This window comes from Crocodylus siamensis, chromosome 4 (genome assembly GCF_052110815.1).
Source record: "Crocodylus siamensis isolate JL-2025a chromosome 4, ASM5211081v1, whole genome shotgun sequence".
In the NCBI taxonomy this organism is placed as follows: Eukaryota; Metazoa; Chordata; order Crocodylia; family Crocodylidae; genus Crocodylus; species Crocodylus siamensis.
Genome location: NC_143398.1, coordinates 181848680 through 181873466, shown reverse-complemented (window position 1 = coordinate 181873466; position 24787 = coordinate 181848680). Strand labels below are relative to the sequence as shown.

At 47.5% G+C, this 24787-nt stretch overlaps 1 protein-coding gene across 2 annotated transcripts in view; it reads left to right on the top strand.

The window, feature by feature from the left end:
- Nucleotides 1–2463: 2463 nt before the first annotated feature.
- Nucleotides 2464–24787, top strand: part of COL6A2 (collagen type VI alpha 2 chain) — a 43392-nt gene continuing 21068 nt past the window's right edge. The window contains exons 1-14 of one of the 2 annotated variants that reach the window (XM_090045098.1): nucleotides 2464–2704; nucleotides 9060–9194; nucleotides 11438–12036; nucleotides 13449–13469; nucleotides 15164–15229; nucleotides 16442–16495; nucleotides 16610–16654; nucleotides 17998–18024; nucleotides 18794–18820; nucleotides 18924–18968; nucleotides 20976–21029; nucleotides 21451–21513; nucleotides 22221–22283; nucleotides 23938–24027. In XM_090045098.1, coding sequence (XP_089901224.1) covers nucleotides 9089–9194; nucleotides 11438–12036; nucleotides 13449–13469; nucleotides 15164–15229; nucleotides 16442–16495; nucleotides 16610–16654; nucleotides 17998–18024; nucleotides 18794–18820; nucleotides 18924–18968; nucleotides 20976–21029; nucleotides 21451–21513; nucleotides 22221–22283; nucleotides 23938–24027 — 1260 coding nt within the window. In that variant the 5' untranslated portion in view covers nucleotides 2464–2704; nucleotides 9060–9088. The remainder of the gene's footprint in view (nucleotides 2705–9059; nucleotides 9195–11437; nucleotides 12037–13448; nucleotides 13470–15163; nucleotides 15230–16441; nucleotides 16496–16609; nucleotides 16655–17997; nucleotides 18025–18793; nucleotides 18821–18923; nucleotides 18969–20975; nucleotides 21030–21450; nucleotides 21514–22220; nucleotides 22284–23937; nucleotides 24028–24787) is intronic. The other variant, XM_090045097.1, reaches the window with a different exon arrangement.

The following is a 24787-nucleotide window of genomic DNA, read 5'->3' as shown; positions in this document are numbered from 1 at the left end:
TCCTGCTGTGTTACTTGTTGTCTCCTGGGAGCTCAGCTTCATCTACCTTTCATATATAAAAACCAAACACTTAAAAACAGCAGTAAAAACAAACCAGTGTAGGTTACACTGGTATAGGTGTCACATATTAGCTGTTATCTCAAGTCAGCCACCTTCTCACAGCAAATAGACTACTTCATGCTTCCCTACTACCTGGTGGCAAGATACTGCAATTGGTATCCACCTGTGACATTTTCCCTGGGTCATGCATGCTCTTGATCCCCATGTACTTTCTATCCATGTGCAAAATCAATGTGAATGACACTGTGCTGCATGTGCCAGTCCTTACTGAGAAATCTTTGCATTGGGCAAACCCTGCTCTTTGATACCAACAGGTTGGCCTTGTAAACATTCTCCCTCTATCTTTGTGCAGGAAAATGGGAAGCTAAACCAGGCTAAGCACTCTGCTCACTTATGTAAGCAAGCTACGCACCCATAGGGAACTTATCCTAACTGTGAATTGTCAGAAGGGTTATACTCTTTCCTGGCTTCTGACATGCCCCTCTCTATCCCTTTCCTTCTCCAAAACATTCTGCATTCTGAGAGCTAGCTAGCATATGCAGAAACTGAGCTGGGGATGTCTAGAACAGTGGTTCTCAACTGTCTTAGACTCAATGCACCCTTGTTAGACTCAAGGCAGCCCCTGGAGAATGCCAGCTCTTAGCTTTCACTTGTTCCTTGACTGCAGAAAAATATTAGAGCAATTCTTCTGTTGCAAACAACTCAGGAAAGGCACAACGGGTCAGAATTTTTTTGATGCTGTCAATTCCTATTTGAAGCCTCTGGGTTATCTTGTCAGTCATGTCCAGGTGTTTCCACATGTAACAGTGCTAATATCATGTGGCACTCTGTAGCAGGGCACTGGGTTGTGCTTGCTCCTTTAATGGACCTAGTAGCCTGAAAGAGTGCTTGCAGGTGGTGCAGGGAGCAAATGAGAGTCTCATCTGACTTGACCAGGGCCCAGAGCTGCTTAGGAAGTCTCTCCCTGGCAGCCACAAGATGAGGAGCTCTGGGCAGCAGGGCTCCTGATGGGACTGGAATTTATATAAACAACTCTGTAGGCCTGGAAGCAGAGGCAAGTCCCCTGGGCAGAGAAGGACTGAGTTTTGTAGGCAAGTGGCCTTTATTTTATTTTGAACCCACAGGGGGTCCTGGGGAGGACCCAGGGAAGGGCCCAGAATGGACCAGAGGGTCCCTGAGCCCAGAGAAGGGGCGGTACGTGGGACCAGGGGTCTGGCAGCTTGGAGAAGGGGCAGCATGCAACTCGGCAACATGAGAGAGAGAGAACACCTGTGAGGCTTGGGCCGTGGTGTAGGGAAGGTGCAGAGCCGTGCAAGGGGCCCTTAAGGCATCTGGTGCCTGGCAGAGGTACAGACAGGCTGAGAGGGCCTGCTTGCCTTGGGGTACAAGACTGGGACTGAGGGGACACCAGAGAGGCCCAGGGGGGATCAACACAGGCTCAGGCTCATGCAGAACCCACAGGCAGCCTCCCTTTTGTGTAACCTTCATTAAAAGCAAGGCATAGTAGGTGAGATTCAAGGGAAGGGCTACCCCCATGGCCACGGGCTTCCTACACACTCTTAAAAGGATCTTATGGCACCCACACCTTGGTTAAAAATCGGTGGTCTAGGAGATGACCAGCTATAGATGGAGCTCATACCCAGGTGGATAGGGCTGTAGCAGACACATCCTTGGCAGACTGGGCATAGAGCCTCTGCAGTACACTTTGAGCAGTTGGCCCAGCCTTATATATAACTGAAAGTAACCCCAGACAGGAAAAATCCTGGTATGGCAGCTCAAGTAGTTCGAAAAAGCTGGAACCAGACAGAGGATTATGCCCAACAATTCCCTTGCTTGTGCAATAATATGTAACTTCCCTAGGGCTTTTGAGTGCTAGAAGGACCATGCCAGGGTGTTTGCCCCACCCTGTGTTTCATTGGGCTGAACTGAACATAACTCAGCGATGTGAATTAAGAGCCTGTTGAGAGGAGGGTGGCACAATCTGTGGTGGGGTGTCTCCGGGATCCCTGACTCATTGGTGAATGGGTGAAGGCTGCAGGAGGCAGAAATCCACGGCCTTTCTGTTTTAAATGTTCCGGCTTGTGTGAGTTACTCCACCCAAGGCACGTTATAAACAGGAGAAACAGTTAAAGGAAGAGTGTGGCACAAATCTGCAGGGCAGCCATTCCAGCCACAAGAGAGGCCCCTGGGCATGGAAAATAACATTTCTCTTCCGGCTTGTTAAAAAAATTCCTCTAACTGCAACAGCACCCCACCCTGTCCAGCAGTCCAGGAGAGGATTGCAGTTGGAGGAGTCCCAGTCCTAGATTGGTGGGAATTGGTGGATCCACAGCGACTCCCTGTGGATGTCTGGGGTAATAGCACCTTTTAGCTATGTCCCTGACACAGGCTCGAAGGAGGAGAATTATAAAAATAGACAGTTTGCTTTTTGCCAGAGAACAGAGGCTCTCGGCTGGAGAAGCCTCTGCCACTCCCAACCGATCTGTTCTCTTTATTAAAATTACACCCCAAGAACGCTAAAAAAAAGCCCTCCAGCTCTTCCATTTGAAGATGCAGAAGTACTATTGAGACTAAACGATTCTAAGAAGTCCTTTTTCCTGACTTTAAGTGTTTTGGAAGAAACTTTGATGAACTTGTTTTTCAGGTAGGCAGAGACTCTTGCGTCTCCATTTAATGGCACTATAAACTTTCCTGCTTGTCCTGAGGAGCCTTTAGAAGGGAACCAGGAATCTAATCTTTTAATACTCTTTGTGCTTGTGCATGTAACGCATTTATCGCCACTTTCTGGGGACTCTTGATATAAGATGTGGGTCTGGGAGCCATTCCAGGTATATTGCTTTGCTTTAAGTTTTTTGATAGCTTGACCATTTATATGTGTGCAGCTGTTTTGAGCAACAAACTCTTGGAATTGAACTGTTCATTTGTCCTCTTTCTGAAGGAAAGATCTTTAGAGGAGAGGATGCATTTTTCTACTCCTTGCAAGAACCAAGGATAATTCAGTCCCTTCTAGATATGCTAGTTAATATGTACTGGGGCCAGATTGAAGTGCTGGTGTAACACCATTGAATTCTGTGGAGTTACATAAGGATTAAATTTGGTCCACAATGTATAGCAGTAATAGAATTTTTTGCCTTTTTTTTCTTTTTTTTCCTTTTTCTTCCCCTTGCTAAGAAGCTGGAGAGTCATTGGCTCCATAAGCTACTCTCTGCCTCAAAGACATTTGGGTTCAGGAAATTTTTCTTTTATGCCACTCCACACCTGGGTTTTTTGTTTCTGTTGCATTTCAGTACTAAAAACTTGTCTGTCTTCTGTGAAGTAAAACAGCCTGGTTCAGACAGTGTTGAAGTGCTAGAGGACATGCCCCTTACTTTATAAGGATGGATGTTTCTCAAATAGCGTATGCTGGCTTCATGCATGCTGCTTTAGCTTTATAAGAGTGTTTTGTTTTGGGCTCCCTTATATTGCCATTCCAAGGAGTGTTTCAGCCTCGGCTGCTTTAATGTGAAAGTTGTGGTATTATGCCGTGTCAGTGGTGTATGTCGTCCACTAGAAGAAGTGCAGTTTCTACACAGGTAGGAATGACACCCAGGACAGGGTTGTGCCTCAGAGTTGTTAAAATGCCATTCCCTTGACTTTGGCCTCTCCTTCAGATACTCCTAGTGCCAATTTAAGTTCGGTGGCATCTGCATATGGAGAAGCTGGGCTTCCTGCAGTTAACAGGAAGTTTTACAAGGGTGAAGAACCTCTAGCTGAGTGTGCAGGTAGAGCTCTCAGTAGAGTCAGTGACAAACACTTGTGTGCAAGGAACAAGTCTAGTCTGCATGCATATGAGGCAGAAGATAGGTATTTGCATGTGCATTCATTCCAAATAGGAGACAGCTTCTTTCCAGTTTTATTTTACTGGATCTTCCTAAAAAGATCTTCCTTCGTGTCTTAGTGAGAGCTAGAGCAGAATGCCAGCTGTCTACCTGACTGGAACTGCCCACAGGCATCATGTTTATACCCCATGGACCAGTAACCCATAGCCATTTCAATAAAAACCATGGTCCTGGGTGGATCTTGGAGGAGGGATGTGGAGTTTAAACTGTATGCTGTGCTTGCCGTCATCAGTATTATTATTTTGTAGAGTGGTTTGAAACACATCTGGTGGCCTGCAACTTCTGTGCAGGGCTAGCTTCAGCTCTCAGTCACATAAGTTTTCTGTAAGTCTGGGAAGGAAGTGGTCAGCTATGCTTGGAGTGTTCCAGATAAGCCAGATGGTCAGGCATCCTGTCAGGTTTTTAGGCATGTCAGGGTGTGATGGGGGGTTTCATTCCACCGGTAAGATAATGAACCTCAGTGCTAGGGGGGCCCTGACTGTATGTGCAAGCTCTTAGGGGCTAAGGCTTCTTCTGCTGGGTCAGGGATCTGAAGGCTGGTATGGATCTGTGATGTTCATAGCAGAGTATCCTTCTGGACTTTGATCAAAGGGCATGATCCTCTTCCACTGTGTGGTTATTGCCATGTTTCACTGGATTTTTTCCCCTCTTATCAGTCTGTCTCCCCAATATTTAAGGAAAGAGCAAGTCACTTACAAGCCTATTATACTAGTCCAAGGAATTCAGGGTAGAAAAAGGCATCTTCCAGTCTGTCTGCAAGGACATAGCCTAGAATGTACTGCCAGACCACTATCACTGCAGGGCCATGCTCTGCCTACTGTGTGATACTTTAGGCAAACAATGAGGGGATGTTTGTACCTGGCCTCACAGCCAAGGTTGTTGGTATTGGCACAGGGAACATAGTACATTGCACGTCTGGGTTCAGGGGCCATGTGCCCTTTAGTTTCTGCAAAGAACTTATGGCTTGAGATGGGGGCCTAAGTCTCCTGAATAGGGAGGATGTCACAGTATAGTCTCTTGTGCCTTTAGAATCTGGTCAGCAGACATGAATCCACTGCTGGAGACTCTTGGAGATGCTCTCTGGTTTTATCCTGTCTGTCTTCCATCTCACAGGGAGGAGGAGGTATCATTCATTTAGGCCCAAACATTGAAAGAATGGAACACAGGGAATTTGAGGGGGTTGGAGCCTCCTCCATCATTCCCTTCGGAATGAGGTGAGCATCACAGTCAAGCCCAAGCAATCAAAAAATGTGACCTAGGCTTCTAAAATCATGAGTCCCCAATGTTGCATTCAATTCATTTGCCCTCTAGTTTACTTGCTTTCCAGTTTTCATGCACTGTAACCACATGAAAGCTGCTTCATCTAACAGGCCCTCTCTTCTTTAATGAAAGCTGAGATTTTGTTGAAATCACTTGACTCCAGGAGCTGACACTTTAAGGACAATGACCAATATTGTGAGGCATTTAATAATAGTGCAAGAATTTTCAACATAGAAGGGACAATGGACTATGTATCAGGGCCTACCCAAAACCTTGTGGATCTCTGGGACCAATGGGGGGAAGAAAAAGGCTCCCACCCTCAAGTCCTACCCCATTCACTGACAGCAGAAGTGCTCTGGCAGTCACACCAGCAGAGATTCCTTTACACAGGAGGGGAAGTGGAATTCCAAGCATTAGGACCTTCTCTAAAAAGTCTGTGTGATAAGAGCGGGAGGTCAGTCTGTTTTCCCCACGCCCAGTCCCTGCTCCCTCCCCCATCCATATAACCTAATTCCTTCCTCTCCTTCCGGTGAGGTTGCTAGCTCATCAGAGACCCCTCCAGGGAATATGGGGTGGAGAGGAGAGCATGAGATGGTGGCGAGTAGTTCAGCAACTGTCCCTTAGGTATATGGATCTGGGGAGCAGGCTACCTCCCCGGAAGGCTAGGGGAAAACTGGTAAAATGGTGAGAGAGTAGTATTGCCAGTAGTGAGGAATGTTGTGCAGTAAGTTGATGGGAGAGGAGAGTTTGTGCAGTGAAATATGAAGGGATAGGCATACGTGCAATGAAACAACATAGGGATCATACTGTATACAATTAAATGAGATGGAAGGAGGAGGTTGCAGTGAAATGTGGCGGCGCGGGTTCATGTGCAGTGGGACTGTAGAAGAGGACAGTGAAATGGAGTATGAATGCACCAATGTGGTGCTTAGTTTGATGTAGCACAGAGGTGTGGGACTGGGGGCAAGGGGAGCATGTCTGGAGTGTGCCTTAGTGCATTAGGCAGCTCTGCATAGGTAGTAGCTCTCCTCCACTCATCAGGTAGTACAGTGGTTCTCAACCTCGTTAGTCTCAAGGCACCCTTGGAAAATGCTAGTCATAGCTTTTACTTGTTTCATATCTATGGAAAAATAATAGGGTGATGCTTTTATTGCAAAGGACTAAGAAAGACCACAACAGGTCAGAATGTTTTCGGCACTATGGAATCCATGTCCCTTGGGCACGTGGACCTGGGGAGCAGCCTACCATCCCAGGGGAAAACTGGTGAGATGGTGAGAGAGTGGCATTGCCAGCAGTGGGGAATGATGTGCAGTAAGATGATGGGGATACTTTCAGCCTACATGGTTCTGTCGCCACCTGATTTCCAGGGTCTGGGGGCTCCATCTTTCCCTTTTGAACTCTCTTGTGAATCATGTGTAGGTGCTTGCACGCCTAACAATGGTAATATTGTGCAGCACCTCGTGGCACCCTTAAAAAGATCTCACAGCACCCAAGGGTGCTGCAGCACCTGTTTAAAAATCATTGAGAATCAGCCTAGTGCTGACCTGCCTGTGGAGGACAGGTATCCTCAGCCCCAGTTATAGGTAATGCTGGAGTGCCTGTGTGAATGTCAGGAGGAAAGATAGTAATTAAACATTTGGATCCTGTGGCTGCTGGGCTGGACTTTATACCCAGGTCTCTGGCACTAGCAAGAGCTCCTGAGTCTGGCAAAGAGAGGTAGGCTGAGATGGGATGCCATTTGGGCCACAAAGCTGCTCTTCCCCCCTCAGCTCTGGACAGGATGGCTAAGGAAAGAGAAGGTTGTGGTGGAGGAATACAGGAGCCCAAGACATGGATATGTCCCTACTTTGACCCCAGATGTCCCAAGAGAGCTAGAACCACTCTTTATCTCCTCTGTACTTCCCCCCTTGTCTGAGGCAGAGAGACCCATGCCAGTCTGTCGTGAGGGCTGCCACAAGCCCACATTCAGTCTCTCTGTAAAGAACTTTAAAGTCAAAAGAAATTAGGCTGGAATTAGGCCAGGTCCTTGAAAGCAAATCTGAGTGTCCCACTTAAGGCACTTTTCAATGAAGGCCAGATTGTCAAAGGACAGAAGCTCAGCTGTATCTCAAAACCAGGCCCCTTTGGGGCTCAGGCTCAGTGATACTTTTGCCCTCGGTGCTTCTGTCCCTACCAGAGCTGCAGGGCCTGGGGGCTCTTCATTCCCTTTTTCAGATCCCATCCCGAGCACTGGTTCCTCTCAGGGTTGATGGTAGGCAGCCTGTTGTTTATTAAGGGTCCTGGTTGCTTTGAACATCTCTGGTACTGAGATATGGTAGCACTTCAGGGAGCAGGCCATTGCCAGATGAAACTGCAGTTTACAACACTCCCCAGTAAACTGTCCTGGAGCTGTCCATTAGGTGCCAGAAGTACCTCTGCCCCCACAGAGGAGAGGGCTCCAGTTACATAGGGGCAGCTCTGAACTATCCTTATTCTTCATAGCATTACTCCTTCCAACTCAGCAGAGACAGCTGGGGGCAAGCTCTCCCCCACCCCACCCTGCCAACCACTCCAGTCTTGTTCTGGAGGAGGCAGGAGCTGCAACCATAACAAATAGAGGTTCAAAACTGAGGAAGTAGACATCATTCCTTATGGTGTTTTTCTGGTACGGTTCTGGAGAATCAAAGGTGTGAAAGAGATGGGAGAGTAAATTCTCCCACCTCATTCACATCTTTGTGGTTTGGACTCAGGCCTCCATCTCATTATGTATATGCCACATACAGCTTGTCCTTACCACCTTTGGATGCACTGAACTGGTAACCGAGAAATTAATAGTTACTCCTTGACCTAGCTGGGTCACTGAGACCCTCCTGAAAAGGCAAGCATAATTGCCTTCCTGTTCTTTGATGTTCAGATTTGATTGTACTTTGTCTTGGAAACAAACATTCATACCTTGATGGCGTTAGGACCATGTAAAATCTCTCTGGTTGCAAGAAGTCTTCAGAGTGGGCAAATGCCTTTACTGCCTTTTGAATCATCCTACTCTTACACTAAGTGCAGCTATGTGCACAACTGGACTGCAGAGAGCAAACCATGCTTTTTATTGCAAAGGCTTAATTTCCCATTTCTGACCCACCTGAGGTGTTTTTAATTGGTTCTGGGTGAAAAGTCATGTGTTCTTTGAAACTGGACTTCACGGTAAAGGCTGAAGAGCTGGGTGGGAGTTGAGGATTACAGAATGCTTAGCCTATCATTAATGGTGTTCATCAGAGACCTACAACGCACTTCATAGACTTTAGTCCATGCTCACAGTGCCTTTCAGGAAGGCATTATAATCCTGATTTACAGGTGAGGAAACAAGGGTGCACAAGTCAAGTGGCTGGTATAAGGCCAAACCATGGATCTGAGGCCCATCTCACTTCCATCTGTGTGAGCCAGAGGCAAGCTCATTGGAACCTCTGGAGTACAAACAGTGTGAGATTGGAGCTGAGCCCCATGAGTCAGGGGAGGCAGTCCTAACATCCTCATACCCACTCACTGGCTCTGTCCACTAGATCCCTCCCCTGTATCACAGGGTAGAGAAGCCATCACCCATCTTATATAAACTAAAGCCAGTTTCTGTAAAAAACACTTTTGGTTAAAAAAACAAAACAAAAAAACCCCCTTTAAACTTAGTTGTCTAGGTTCACCTGATTTAGAGTCCCCAGAATACACTGCCTTCCTGCATCGAAGCAATGGAGAGGATGATGGATGTCTGAAAGTAGTGTCATGCTTCAGACTGGGCAGAGAGAAAAGGAAGTATGTGGTATACTTTTCCCTTGTTCTGTGAAGCCCAGACTGAGGCAATGTATGAATAACAGATTTGCTTTTGTTCTCCTGCAGAAAGCTACGTGTGAGGCAGACTTCCTGAGATGTTCCGACCAGGCTTATTCGCTGTTCTTCTTTGTATGGTGCCGATTCCCCTTCAGGCTCAAAATCAAATTGACGCCTTGGATTATAGGCCTACCACCTGTGTAGGTATGAGCCCACACACTTGCGTTTCTCTCCCTCTTTCCTCTATTCAGCACTTCTAACCAGGGACTTCTGCCCCATCGCTCTAGCCCTGCCAGGGTAGGGGTGGAGGAACACGACAGTGGGGCCCAGCTGTGACACAGGTGCATGCAGTGGAAAGCAACTGCCCACTGGGGCATTGTTGTAGTGACCACCAGGGCTCCTCTGCCTCCTCCTCTTCTGCTTAGGAATTATGCTGCCATGGTAGGGAAGAGGGTGGCTGCCGCAGCACTCGACTGATGCTATGACTAACATGCTCAGCCAGGACCCTGTGGACATAGGTATCCATGTGCCCACTGGGCTAGTCTGGGCCATGGAAGGGAGAGGAGGGGGCTGTGCTGGGAAACTTGAGGCAGGCACCCAGCAGCCTGAAGATCCAGGGGTCAAAAAAACCCACACAGAAAAAAAATGGGGTGGTACACATGGAGGCAATGCACACCACCCAAAGCCAGAGCCTCGCTGGCTGGAGCCATGCTCTGGCTGCTGCAGGAGCAACATGGCTGCAGCTTCTCCAGCCCCCAGGACCCTAGGTAAGACTGCTGGGGCCAACACAGTTGCTGGCTCCGGCTTCTCCTACCCCACCCAAGGTAACCTGCCACATGCCAGAGGGCACATCGCACAGGCATTCCCCAGGGACAACTATCAGCAATACATCCAATGACTTGGATGAAGGTGTAGAAAGCACTCTGTCCAAATTTGCTGATGATACCAAATTATGGGGTAAAGTTAATACACCAGAGGATAGGGAACAAATCCAGGTGGATCTGGACAGTGGGCAGAACAGAATAGGATGTAGTTTAATAAGGATCAGTGCAAGATGCTGCACCTAGGGAGAAGGAATCACCAGCATGCTTACAGGCTGGGGGATGCCCTTCTCAGCAGTACAGCAAGGGAAAGGGATCTTGGAGTTACTGTTGACTCCAAGATGAACATGAGTCATCAATGTGATAAAGTGATCAGTAAAGCCAACCACACTTTATCATGCATTAGCATGCATGACAAACAGGTCCAGGGAGGTGACACTTCCCCTTTACGTGGCACACGTCAGACCGCAGTTGGAGTACTGCATCCAGTTTTGGGCACCGCCCTTCAAGAGGGATGTGAACAACTTTGAGAAGGTTCAGAGGAAGGCCATTTGTATGGTTGGGGACCTGTGGGCAAAGCCCTACGAGGAGAAATTGAAGACCCTGGATCTCTTCAGCCTCCACAAGAGAAGGTTGAGAGGGGATCTTGTAGCCTGCTACAAATTAATGAAGGGAGGGGGGTAGCTAGGAATAGGGGATGTCTGTTTAGGGAGCCTCTGTTTACCAAGGCAGCCCTTGGAGTCACTAGGAATGACAGCCACAAACTGACAGAGAGCAGATTTAGGTTAGACATCAGGAAGAACTTTAAGTTAGGGGTCACCAAAATCTGAAATGAGCTTCCAAGGGAGTTGGTGTTCTCCCCTACCTTGGGGGGTCTTTAAGAGGAGGCTAGACAAGCACCTGGCTGGGATCATTGGACCCCAGTGCTCTTTCCTGCCCAGGGCAGGAGGTCGGACTCAATGATCTACTGAGATCTCTTCCAACCCTAACATCTATGAATCTATGAACATGTCCTGCTCCTAGTTCTCCCTGGGGAACCAAACATCCATGCTTGTCTTGACATGACCCAGGAGGTCATCTAATCCAAACTCTGGCTCAAAGCAGGATCATCCCCGACTAAACCATCCTTTCACAAGCATTTATTTAATCTATTCTTAAAACTGCAGAACCTGTCCCAAATGACTACCATGCGCAATGCCCCAAAACACCAAGACCACCCTTACTTGTCTTTGGTAAAGCAGGGGGATGAGGGCACTGTCAATGTCCTGCAGTTCAAAGGGCAAGAAGTATATTTTTAAAAGAAGAGCTGGGGATGGGGAAGATATTTTCAGTGAAATGCTAACTGCCTCCTGATATTTCTTGAAATGGGGGCTTGTTAAATTATCCTTAAAACTGATTAGGGCTAGGAAACTTTACTGGCTGTGATAAATCCAAAGGATTCATGAAAGAACCCATACTCAGTAACCACTGCCAACAGCCCTCACCCATAAGTTCATCCGGGAATCTTGAGTTTTGTGCTGAAGCTGCCTGTGTGCTCTCATTGAATGCCCTGTGTGTCTTGTTCCTGACTAGAATAAATACTTGGTCCGTCATCTCCTGACACATGCTGAATTATTGCCTCCACAGGTAAAACAGATTGTCCCATCAATGTGTACTTTGTCATCGACACCTCAGAGAGCATTGCCCTGCAGACTGTGCCCATCCAGAGCTTGGTGGATCACATGAAGGAGTTCATTCCTGAATTCATCAGTCAGCTTGAGAATGAGGTCTACCAGGGCCAGGTGTCCATGACATGGCAGTTTGGGGGTCTCCACTACTCAGATGTGGTGGAAATCTACAGCCCCTTAACCAGCAGCAAGGACACATATATCAACAAGCTGAGAGGCATTAGCTATATTGGCAGGGGCACCTTCACGGACTGTGCCATCTCCAACATGACAGACCAGATCATGAAACACACGCCCCATGAAGTCAACTTCGCCGTGGTCATTACAGATGGCCATGTCACTGGGAGCCCCTGTGGAGGCATGAAGATGCAAGCTGATTTGGCACGAAGTAAAGGGATCAAGCTCTTTGCTGTGGCCCCCAGCCAACTAATCTTTGAGCCAGGACTCCAAGAGATCGCCAACACACCCTATGAGCTGTATCGCAATAACTATGCCACTACGAAGAAAGATGCCCTGGAAGTTAATGATGAAACCATTAAAAAGATAATCAAAGTCATGGTAAATGGTGTTAACTCAGACCAGTATCACCTCTCAGACCAGTATCGCTTCTTTCTCTCACCTCTCAGCTCATGTATATAGAAACCTAAATCAATTTAGAACTCTATTTTTATTAACTCTTGGCCAAAAATATTAAGATCATAAATGCTTTGTTGTTTCCAAATATTATTTAAAAAAAAACTTCCTTCAACAATTTATTGGAGAAATGGAATGTGGAGTCCAATCCTGAAAAGACTTAGGCATGTGATTAACATCAAGCTTGTGAGTCAGTCCAGATGAAATCAGAGAGGAAGACTGGCTCAATGGTTAAGGTCCTTGGGAGTTAAGGTCCTGTTTTAAAATACACTTCCCAAGTAACCTTGAGCAAGTCTCTCAAGGAGAGCTGTACCCCAGTTCCCATGCGTACAATGGAGATGAGATCACTGCACTGATGAACAGTGGTATTGTGAGGTGCTGAAATACCAGAGTGACAGAGTTAGTAGCATCAAGAGACCGTATGAAAAAAGCCAAACCACAGTAAAAAAGTCACTTTTATTTCTAGCCATTACAAAAAGGGGTAAGGATTTTTCCTTTCATTGTTACTCATGAAAAACACAAATTCAAGACTTCACAAGAGCTATCAGTACCAGGTCACATATAGCTGAGATTCACCAAACATTTGTCCCGAGCAGTACTATAGCAAGGGCAGTGCCATGGGTGCTCTGGCACTAGGTGCCCTCACACAGTGGGTACCAAATCAAACAGAAGTTATATTATGTAGTAAAGCATAGTGGGGTACTCTGCACATGAACTACACCAGGAGCCAGAATGGTCCCCAGACTTAGCTTTGTGCACTATGAGTCATCACTTACAGTGGGATGACTCTTGGTGCCCATGATGCATGTGCATATGTCTTTGCAGGCCTGAACCTACATTCCCAATTAAAGCAGGCAAGTCTAGCTCCAGTGTGTATCCCATATGGTTTAAAATGTGTCACTGCAAATATGACTTGAGACTTCAATGACAGAGCAAGTCAGCACTTCTTCTTTTCTTTACAGGGGATGTTTTTGCAGGGGCTGCCTCTTTCTAAGAGATTTGCAAGCTACAGCCATGCTTCTACAAACTGTTCCATGCCAACAGACCCCACCCCACACAGAGGCCTGGGCCCACACAAAAGTGCATTCAAAATTGGGACCACTGTTGGTCCCAACCTTTATATCAGAGAGCATGGTAATCTATGTGCCTTCTCTCACACCTGTGGGTGCAAGTCCCTGTTAATGGATTGCTTTGTACCTCAGATTGAAAACCATTTGGCTGCTCTCCTTTTCTGGAGAACAATTTATAGCTCCCAGCAGAGAAAATAGGTACATTGCTCTCCCTGACTTAGTACCCAGACACCTTATTGATTTTATTCCCTCTTTCTTTCATTGCAGAAACATGAAGCCTATTCAGAGGTAAGTTAACAAGTGCATGCCTTTTCTACGCAATAAAGATCAGAGTTTGCTTGCTACAATGAAATCAGGTTGTCATATAAATAAATGGCCTGAACTCTGCACTGGGTAAAATGCAGCTGGACCCCAGCATCCCTCAGGAACTTGGTGTACAGCCTGGTAGTTACAGTGATATCTCAGGCCCTTCGCTTCCAGTCCCTCTTTTCTGTGTAGCCTTACAAGTCATTAACAAGGAGCTGCTATGTTCCACCCAAGGCAGCTACATGATATACTAGGTGAGTGGTTTCTGTCTGTGTGATAATTTGTTAAGTGTTTGGGCCCCTTCAGGATGTATGGATATGTTCTTCCCTAAGAAATTAGGTTTTTAAAAAGAACAGTAGCAGACTGGAGGGACCAGCAGTCTATGGGTTCCAGCATCCCAAGTCCACCATCAAACAGATGCACAAACCCTCTTAGCAAGAGGCCTTTTTTTTTCAATTGTAGTGGTTTATCTTATACAGCTGCTCTTCAGAATTAAATAACTTCCTGAGCTGAAGCAGAAACAGCAGAAGCAAGGTTTTCTGCTGTGCTATTAATTCAGTCCTTTTAAGAACAGACACTTTTGGGGTCTAATCTCATTGGGATGGGGGCCTATTTTGGGAGCACCCTTCACTGGTCAGTGGTTTCTATGCCTTCCATTTATTAGTGCTAAGGCATCTTTGGAACAGACCTGTGGCCACATTCATGTCATAGAATACCACAGCTAAAATTGCACACTCGTAGCATGGAGATCAGAAATCAGAGATGTTTTTTCCAGTAACCAATGACATTATAGTCCCCTCCAATATTTCAATGTATGTCATTTTTGACTTCTGGCCTCTAGGGGATGGTGTGTGCTTGGTCTCAATTTTTCATGAAGAACACTAGATGAGACCCATAGCCACAAATATCTTAGTTTGGCTGTTTCCATCTAGCAGACGGTAGCAGCACACACAGATGACAGTCACTGACAACTGGTACTACATTTTCAGTTGACCTGTTTTCCAAGCCAGTAGAGAAGTTGCAAACTTTTTGAAAGCATGCTATAGACCTGCAAAGGGAATTAAACAGCATCCTGTACTTTAGAGACAAAGCAGGGCAGTTTAAGAAGAATTGGGCCCCTCCAGGACATGCAAACCCTGCAGAGAGACCTCAGAATCCCTGTCATGGTCTCTCAGGCTTAAATGTAAATGGTGTGCGTTTCCCGTGACTTTGGACCCAGGAGGGGCTGTCTGCTTTTCTTCAGTTTCCAGGTGGGCTTTTCCCAGTACACTCAGTGTTAACCTAATTCTGATCCCACCAGGGCCCACAGGAGTTTTACCACTGAGATCAACAGGAGCAAGCCCAAGATATATTCAGCACTTGCGGACACCCTATCTTGCAGGTGTTTTCATGTTTGGAACCCAAAGTTGTAGGAAACCCACAGGAAGCAAAATTCATCAGGGGCAGGGTCCTGGTCTGAAGCACCAAGCTGAATATGCCAGGCAGGGTGCCAGGATGCCCAGGGGGGTTACCAAGCCTCCAGACAGCAGTAGCCTCAGCCTTCACTCCAGTGATTACAAGAGAGGTATCAGAACCTCCTGACTGAGCATGAGGCTTGCTGCTGCCCCAGGTCCCCCACAAGCCACCGTATGTCTGTTTTCCTGGAGTTTCATCTCATTTCATTTGGTTTATTTCAGTGCTACAAGTTGAAGTGCCTGGAGATTCAAGGCCCTGAGGGTCCCAAAGGGTATCGGGGACAGAAGGTAAGTTGTACAGACCTGCTGAGGGAGGGGGTCATGTTTGTGCCCTTTTTTGATGCCAGGAGATCCGTGAGGTCCTCTCAGTTGCACCAAGCTCCAGCATGAAGATGCCTTGCTGGGAAATGGCTTCCAGACCTTCAGGCTGGATTAACCCTTTAGTGGGCCCTAGGCAAACAAACTTATGGGTCCCTACTTTTTTCACTCAGTAATTATAATATGTAAAATAAGCACAATTGGGCCCTTTCTTCATTCAGGGCCCTAGGCATGTGCCTAGTTTGCCTATGCATTAATCCACGCCTGCAGGCCTGTACCTCAGCACTGGGAAGGAAACCCACAAGACTGCCGATGTGACACACCAAACCCAGGGTGTGCTTTGTGCTCTGATGTCAGCCCCTGGTGCCAGAATGGAGATCTCTATCTGACACCCTTGCCAAAGTCAATGCACAAACTGGGAGGCAGAGAAGCAAGTTGACTTCAGCTATGTCAATACTTCCAGTGTCCCAAAGCCAGCAAAATCTTAGGTTTGTTTTTTCAAGGACAAAGGGAGAAGGGCAAAGGTTTCCCAGGCCCTCCCCATTCCCAATAACACCTTCCCCAGGCTCCAGACTCCCTTAACACCCCCACAGACTGCTCTACACACTGCTCCAACTGCCTTCCTGCAAGATATCCCACTGACCATTCCTCCCTAGCCTGGGCTGTCTCAATCACCCTTGCCTCTTCCTCTAGCCCCAGCTGCCCCTGTCTTCTTCCACTTTCTGTGGTGTATGGGAAATAGGACCTCATTTCCCCTCACCATACACATATGTGGATTGCAACTGCCCCAGATCTCCTGGGAAGCCAGTAATTCAGTCTCTGCAGCAAGACACATCACCTCTGCCACCACGGCACATTTTCCCTGGGACAGATAATATCATATGGTAACTGGAAACTGCATTGCAGACTTGGGGACATGTCCCGCTCCCTTCAGAACCTTCACAAAAGAAATACAGGGATAAAGTAGAGTTTTGCTTCAACCACCGAGTCCATATTACACTCTGTCCCTTACTGTGTCCACCTTCAGCCCACATCCCTGGTACTGGGCATAGTCCATACAGCATCTCAGTCTGCCAAGGCTGCAGTCCACCCAGACTCAGGTAGGGACTGCTTAGTACACAAGTTGTCCTTTTCTTACAATGAGTGAAAAGCACTAACCTTATTTGTCTGGTTTGTTTTTAGGGTGCCAAGGGGAACATGGGTGAACCAGGTGTGCCTGGTCTCAAAGGACGACAGGTGCGTCATGTAAACTCCTCCTCCTGCTTGCTGGTTAACAGACCTCTTATCATGTTAGCTGGGATGTACCCTGTACTGACATTGTATTAATTCTCTGTATCTTCTGTTTTTAAGGGAGACCCTGGTATTGAAGGTCCCATTGGATACCCTGGCCCCAAGGTAAAGATCCCTGCACACCCTGGCTGAACACTCTGCCTCCATTACCTTTCTGATTCAGCCGAATTCTTCCCTTTCGGTATTGCATGTGTGTGTGGATACATAAATGGTAGTCTGAAACTCACACAAAAGCACAGCTAGGCCACTGGGTGGGGGCTCTCAGTCTTTCCCAAAGCCTGCTAGAATTAACAGGAAGAAGATTCTTTTCAATAGATCTGTCTTTTGGAAAGCACACCTCTATTGCAACATCATGTCAGCTAGGTGTGAAATATTATTGTAATAAATGTTCCTTCCAACTGTGTCCATCTGCCACAGCAAACATTTCTTCTCTTTGAACTGTCATAGCCCACCATGATAGGTCCAGGGGCACACCATTGTCAAGCAGATACTTGCATTTTGCACTTGTTCCTAAGGTAGCCAGACCCCATCTCAGACTGGGCTAAGTAGATTGGAAGCATCACACTTCAGTAAGCCTAAAAGCTGGGAAGCTGATGCAGCATCCATGAAGCACAAAAGGCATGAGGTGCCTGGGTACCCCATTGGGTTCAGTATGACCTCCAAGGGTGGCCCCAAGGAAAGGGCAGTGCAGGAACCCCCACCTGGAGAGCTCTATTTCATATCAGTCCAAATCGTGGTAAAACACCAGTGAGGCTGAGAGTCCCCATTCCACTGGGCGGCATTGCTTGTCCATTTGTTTGAGTGAACCTGCATGTCCCTGGGGCACATAGAGAGGAAACAATCCTCCATGGGAGCTGGAACTAAACACTGAGCAGACTTGTCCTGGAGAAGTGTATGAGCACTTTGCAGGAGATCCACTCTGGTTCTCCATCCTACTGTGTCCTATCTCATTCTCCAAGCCGTATTCTTCTGCCGAAGTAAATGTGCAGGACCTCAGTCACTGCCCTTTCTGCATGCTGTATAGCCAGTGCTTTCACAGTTGTATGTGTGGGTCCACACCTAGGCTCCTAAATCCCATAGCTTCATTTTCTTCATTTCTAATACTATCATTGAGGTCAATAGCAATGGTGAAAATCAGGCCACCTGGTTCAGGCAGTTCCATATGCATGTAGGAGATAATTGTAGGCATCCATTGTGAAGAATATCAGCCTAGGTTCCATCCAGGTCTATCCACTTTTTATGCCTAGTTATGTCAAGATGCTGCCACTGCACAGATTGGTCAGGAGCTGCATGCTTTTACCTAGTTCCCTTCTCACTTCCCTGTCTCATTTTCTGGTATTTTTCTGCCTGAGCTCACTGTCTGTCACCTGCCTATGCTTCTTCCAGCCCACCAGTCTACAAGTGTTAATGCAATGGTTTTCTTGTTTTCTCTTTTTGTCTTGCTCTAGGGTGTTACTGGTATGAAAGGAGAAAAGGTAAGAAAAAGCCTATAAATACTGTTCTTGGAGCACAGTGTAGTGGGTCATCTTTGAATTTGAATTAGGGCTTGCTGATACAATACATTAAGAAATGGTTGTGGGAATAATAATAGTAACAGAAACATGAGAAGTAATTTTCTGCACACATTTGTTCTTATTTGTTTGTGTTTGTCTCAGCTGCATTTGTGGGCCTGTCCCATTCATTTTCCTGAAATACATCTGTAGTCTAACTTTACTACTTGTTAAGCAATTGTTTAGCTCACATGACAGACTATTTCTCAAATGTGAACTTGGGCTGCATTAGTTGAAATTCAGATATGCTTCAGTTGCATTATTTGAAATTCAGATATGTTGATTACTTACATTATCCAATTTAGAAGTAGAACTGCCTAAGTGCGTTTTAGGTACCTGGCCAGCTATTGAGCTGATAGTGTAGTTCCAACAAAGTAAAGCCGAGGATCTGTTCTGTGAAATACAACTTAAACTTCAAACAGCAAATCCTCACAACATATTATATTTCATAATCCACCACATAATATATTTAATGCGGCCTTCTAAGGGAGAAAGGAACAGTGAAGATATCGAAAGATTTCCAGTAAAGAAGAAATCTGAGAATTTCATGTTCTATTCACAAACATTTCAGGGACAGGAGATTTGAGTGGTCAGACACACCCATATCCTCAGTCATGATGCAGGGAGGGTGATCATAGCTATGATCACTGCAATGTAGACAGAACTGATTGACTCTTGTCCCTTTTCTCCACAGGGTGAAATTGGAGCTGATGGCCGAAGGGTAAGGAAGGACTTTTGTGATTCACTTTCTCCCAGCATTGATCCTGTGAAAGTCTCCTGTGAAAGTAAAATACTTATTTTTCTTTTTTTCCCCTTGACCCCAGGGAGCCTTGGGTTTGGCAGGGCGGAACGGCACAGATGGACAGAAGGTAAGGCCACTCTGTGGATTAATATGGCCATTCTAGTTCTCTGTTCCTTTTTGTGGGGCCTTTAACAGTAGGACTTTTTAAGTGCCTTGGAGGAGCAGCTGCCAAAGGAAATTAAAAATAACAGATAATTGTTTCAAGGGGGTCATTCCAAATTAATTCACAGTCCCTCACTTCACCCAGGCACTGTCACTTCTCATCCCATCAAGACCAGCTTTTCAAGGCCTTCCCACACCCTTTCCTGCTGTAGTCTCTGTGCTCTCATAGTTTATAGTTTCATAGTTTCATAGAAGTTAGGGTTGGAAGGGACCTATTAGATCATTGAGTCCGACCCCCAGCCCTGGGCAGGAATGAGTGCTGGGTCAGATAACCCAAGCCATGTGTTTGTTCAGTCTCCTTTTAAACACCTCCAAGGAAGGGGACAGCACCACCTCCCTTGGAAGCTTATTCCATATTTTGGCAACTCTCACTGTAAAGAAGTTTTTCCTGAAGTCCAATCTGAATTTGCTCTCTTCCAGTTTGTAGCCATTATTTCTAATTACCCTGACAGGCACCCTGGTAAACATTGTATTCCCTATTCCATGCTGCCCCCTCTCCTCCCCACCACCCCAGCCTCCTGCTGAATTTGTAGGCGGCCACAAGATCACCTCTCAGCCTCCTCCTGAGGAAGCTGAAGAGGTTCGGGTCCCCCAATCAGTCCACATAGGGTTTTTTCTGTATGCCTTTAACCAGGTGAGTGAACCCCCTCTAAACCCTCTCCAGGCCATCCACAACCCTCCTGAAGTGCAGTGCCCAAAACTGGACGCAGTACTCCAGCTGTGGCCTGATCAGTGCTGCATAGAGGGGAAGTGTCAGCTCCCTAGACCTGTTTGTGATGCACCTACTTATGCAAGAAAGGGTGCAGCTAGCTTTACTTATTACCTTCTCACACTGGTGACTCATTCATTTTGGAGTCAAGTGTGACTCTGAGATCCCTTTCCCCAGCTGTACTATTTAGAGTGGTACCGCCCAGGCTTAGGGACAGACATTCAAAAAGCCTGAGACTGAATTGATTCAATCTTTGCAGGTTAGTCTAACCTGGCTAGGCTGAATCAGTTTGTAACCATACAGACATCACCTCTGGACTGAAAAAGTGCAGGCACATGCCTGCAGTAGCTCAGGCTAGGAACTGGGCGGTGCTAAAGCAGCCCTCCCTTCCCTTCCATAGTGCTGAGCTGAAGGGGGGCACCCTCCCCACAATCAGCCCAGCAGGGAGTTGATAACAGTGTTTATCGCCCCATTAAAAAAACAACAGAGGGACATTACCTGTTGATTCCACCTTTGTCCCGTTTCCCACTGCACAGACCATAGCCAGCATGTGGTCTGCTAGCTAATGCTGAGAGATGTCTGTGTTAGGCTGAGGGTACTTTGCTTAGCAGGGAGTGGTGAGGGGGAGAGGGGAGAGCAGGAGGAAGCCAGGCAGATGTTTGCAGTCTGTACCAGAGCTGCAGCCAGGGAGCAAAGGGAAGTCAGCTCTGCTGGGCTGGAGCACAGAACAGAGCCCCACCCAGAGTTGCAAAGCAACTGGGATGCTGGAGGAGTCTGATTTAATTTAAACCAGGAAGGGGTCTGGGACAGACATTGCATAAACCAGTTTGAACCAAATCTGTTAAGTCTGATACTACATTCAACCAGATTTATCGCAAACCGACTTCAACCATTTTCAGGCTGGTTTATGTGCACTGAATATCTGTTCTGTTACAGGTTTAAACCAGTTTCTGATCACCTAAACCAGTTTATGTGTAATGTCTGTCCCTAGCCCTAAGTTCTGATACATAGTCAGGGCAGGTCTTCTACACCCATGAGATTAAACTCCCCCACACACCAGGGCATACTCTGTTCACTAACTGGACAGGGGATGCCAGGACCTTGTGATTAGCTTGTGTTCAAGTTAAATTACTTATTGTGTGAGAACAGCAATGCATTAGTTCCCTCTAATACTTAGATTTTCTCTCTGCTTCTTTTCTCCAGGGCAAGCTGGGACGAATTGGACCTCCAGGTTGTAAGGGAGACTCAGGCGACAAGGTAGAGCTGCTTTTCTGTGACATAACTCAGCAAGATTCTCTTCACCTAGTACCAGAAAGTCTAGGAGCTGAGCCCTGTCTTAGTGTGCATGAGTTACAGCTGCAGTAGGAGCCTAGCTAAGCAGGTGTATTACAGACCAGCTTTTCCATGTAATGCATGCTTCGTTCCTGAGCACACAGAAGAATGCAGTGCGGAAAGCATGCCTGTCCTGCTCATATGTGAGAGAGAAGCCTCCGTGAAGTTGATGGGAATCTGGATCTGGTCAATTTTGTTAACAGTGCCAGCAAACAGAGTCCACTGCTCAATTTGCAGCTACTCTCACTGGCAACTGACTTTCTGTAGGAGCTATTTTGTTTTGGGAGAAAGTTGTTCATTGTTATTGCTGTGTAAATTGACAGTTCTTTGTCTGCTCTTTTCCTAGGGTCCTGATGGTTACCCAGGAGGGGCAGGAAACCCAGGAGAGAGAGGGGATGAAGGTACAAAGGTATGTAAAACCCAAAACAGAAGGTCAGTCTGGAGGGAGAACACCACCCAGGGGTAGCTAAAATTCACGTGGCCACATCCAGCGCGCTGTATAGGCATTGTGTACTAGTAGCACGCAGTGAAGGCCACCTCTGCTCTTCCCTTCATTTGCAGGTCTTCAGTTCCTTTGGGTAATCACAAGAAGCAGATGTCACATTTGTACTGCACTGTACTGATGAACACTGAGGTTAGGGTGCAATCAACTCAGAGCCACCAGAGGCCTTTGAAGAAGGCTGCCTTGCAGGAGCTACTGCCTCACTCAGCCATGGGTGGCACTGAGGAAGAACTAAGGCTGAGCCAGAGGCAGAAGCAGTGCTATTAGGAGAGAGGGGGCTTGTTCAGCACCTTACCCTCCTCACTGCTGGAGCTGTTAGAAACCCCGCTAGGTCAGGTCCAGAAAGATTCATTTATAGCCCTCTGGGGTTTGGGCTGATGTGGGATTTTTCTTGGGAACCAGGAGGAGCACAATGGTTGCAGCTGGACACTTTGTTCAAACCCAGGATGGGGAGGCCAGAACCCCAGTGCAAGAAAGCCAAAGAAAGGGCCTTACTGAGCCTGCAACTCTAGAAAGCTGAGCTCTGCTGGGTGCTGACCAGTGAGGACCAGCAGCTGTGAGCAGTAGCGAGTAGAAGGGTGACATGTTTATAACCATTGTTCTCTCTGTTTCAGGGAGATCCAGGCCGCCCTGGCCAAAATGGGCCCCCAGGAGCTACTGGGGAGAAAGGAAACAGGGTAGGTGTTCCTCTTCATGCTTCTCAGGGTACAGCTGGTTGTCCCAGACACAGGAGCTGTCTCTGGAATCCATGCACAGGGCCTTGGGGCCATCAGTAAGAGTCCTACTAACTCCATGCATATCTACTCCCTCTGTGCTCAGCCTGGACCTGCCCCTGCTCCCATGCCATCACTTGAGACCAGGGCAGGACCTGCCTTGGTGTGGCACTGAATGTAAGCCACATGCTCAGCATTGCTCAAAGGCTGCCTTGTTTGAGGCAAACAAACAACACTGCCTTGTTTTTGGGACTTGGCCCTTACTGAGCCAGATCAAGTGAATGGTGCATGCTTCATGGTGATGCTTCTGGGCTCAGCACAGCAGCAGGGTAGACAAGCCCTCCATGTTCATGAGCAACTGCAGCAGCCAGGACTACAGATACTGCTGATATATCTGCAGCCCCGGCCCCTTTAGGGAAGGGAATCGAGTGAAAATGGCTGCAGGTACCCCATGCTGGAGACAAGAATGAGCGCACCAGTATCCAGGCTGCAATAAGCAAGCAGGCTTCATCTCTGTAGCTGTGCCCTGAGTTTTCAGCCATTCTCCTTGTTCTCTTTCTTGTGTGGAACAGACCAGGAGATTGGCTGCAGATTCCTCAGCTGTAAATAGTGTTTGCTTTTCTTCCCTGGTATTGGCAGGGGTTACCACTGGTTTTGCATTCAAAGGCAAACTGCAGGGACTTGTCCACAGCATTTGCAGAGCCTCTGCCTGACTACTGGGTCCCCAGTCAGACATTAGTGCCTCACTGTAAGGAGGCCAGTGTCCCCCCAGAAAACTCACTCGCATGAAGGGGTTGCTGCATTCTATTGGTCAGATACTTCAGGGGCAGGGGACAGGAGAGCTTTCTTCGGTGGCCAACAGGGTCTCTGCTCTCTGAGAAGGGGCAGGGAGTGGCTTGGAAGACGTAGGACCAAGCTCCTTTGGTGCCCCACACTGGCCAACAGAGCTTGCTGAGTGCAGAGAGAGGGGAAAGTGAGCTGCTCTGCACTGTGCTGAGGCTACACACATATGTGCACATGTGTGCGTGGGTGTGTGTGTGTACATGTGCATGCATGTATACATGCTCACTGGGGGTGGACATCCATGAGTACATAGGGGAGTGTGTCTACAAGGGCTGTGTGTGCATAGGGGACAAGTCTGTTTGCAGCTGTGTCCCAGGCAGCTGCGCAGCCTCCTTTCTCTTCAGACACAGGAAAACACCATGTATCTGGGTCCAAGAAGGCAGTTTTCCTTCAGCCCCTGGGGGATAACGGTTCTTCTGTCATGGTTTAGTACCCATCAAGGTGTTGGGGCTTAATGCCCATTTTCTGGAAATGGGAGGCTCCTCCCTAGCTTGCTCCTGTAGCCATATGGCTGAAGGCAAGCAAAACTTGGGGGCATCCAAACCCCAAGCCTTCGGGTTTGGGCCTGCACATAGGATGCCTGCCAAAGATGTTGGAAATATCTGAAGCCCCTGGCGGGGCTGGAGGATGTTTGCTGGTTGTAGGGCCATTTATTATTCTGGATTGACTCATGGATTTGGACTTGATTTGGTTGATTTGGCTTGGAACATGAAACATTTTTTTAAAAAGAATCGTCTTCAGACACACTCTGACCTGTTCACTTTTCTCCTCAAAGGGGCCTAAAGGCAACACTGGAGGCCCTGGATCACCTGGCGTCAAGGGAGGCAAAGGCAGCCCAGGATCTGCAGGACCTAAGGGAGAACCTGTAAGCACCTGCGTGGTTCCTTTAGCTCTGAGCATTGTGCTTATATGTCACAGTGAGATGGCCCTGGTACATGGCATGAGCACTGCGTATCCCAGCAATAGCAGCACCTGAAACCCCTTCCTCCAATTACCCACCAAGCCCCGCCGGCTTGCTCTGCAGCCCTGTCTCAGCATCCTGAGCGAGCTGCAGAACTGATCTTGTGTCCCCCCTGCAAGAAATCCCATTATGAGGGCCATTGCTATCCCCCTCCCCACCCTACCAGTACCAGCAAGGAGCTACTGTTAGCACTGACAGGGGCTGTATGAGTCCCCTCACTACCCCATCAGAAAGGGGTGGGAGGTAAGAGGTTCACTGTGTAACACATGATTTTCTCCAGACTCTGTCCCTGCTTACAGTCAAAATTGTCATTTTAAGCAATACTCTCCAAGCCCTGTTGATTGCAAAGGGCATGCTAAAACCATGAAGCAAGAAAAGGGCCAGAAACTGTAGACAGCCTGAAAGACTAGTCTGAGGAACAGCTGGCCTGCCCCATCAACCTGCAGTCCAGAAGATGACAAGTTAAATTCAGCCAGTCCCAAATTGCCTCAACTGTTCCCTGCTTAGCTCCCAAAGCCAGTGGCTTTGCCTGCCAGTGCCTGCCGTGTAGTTATTGTAGTTGGTGCACCATGGAGTGACCACATGAGGGCAGGGCAGAATCATGCTCAACATCAGGAAAAAAGTCACTGGGGCCACTGCCCTGGCTGTAGGAGTCAATCGCAAC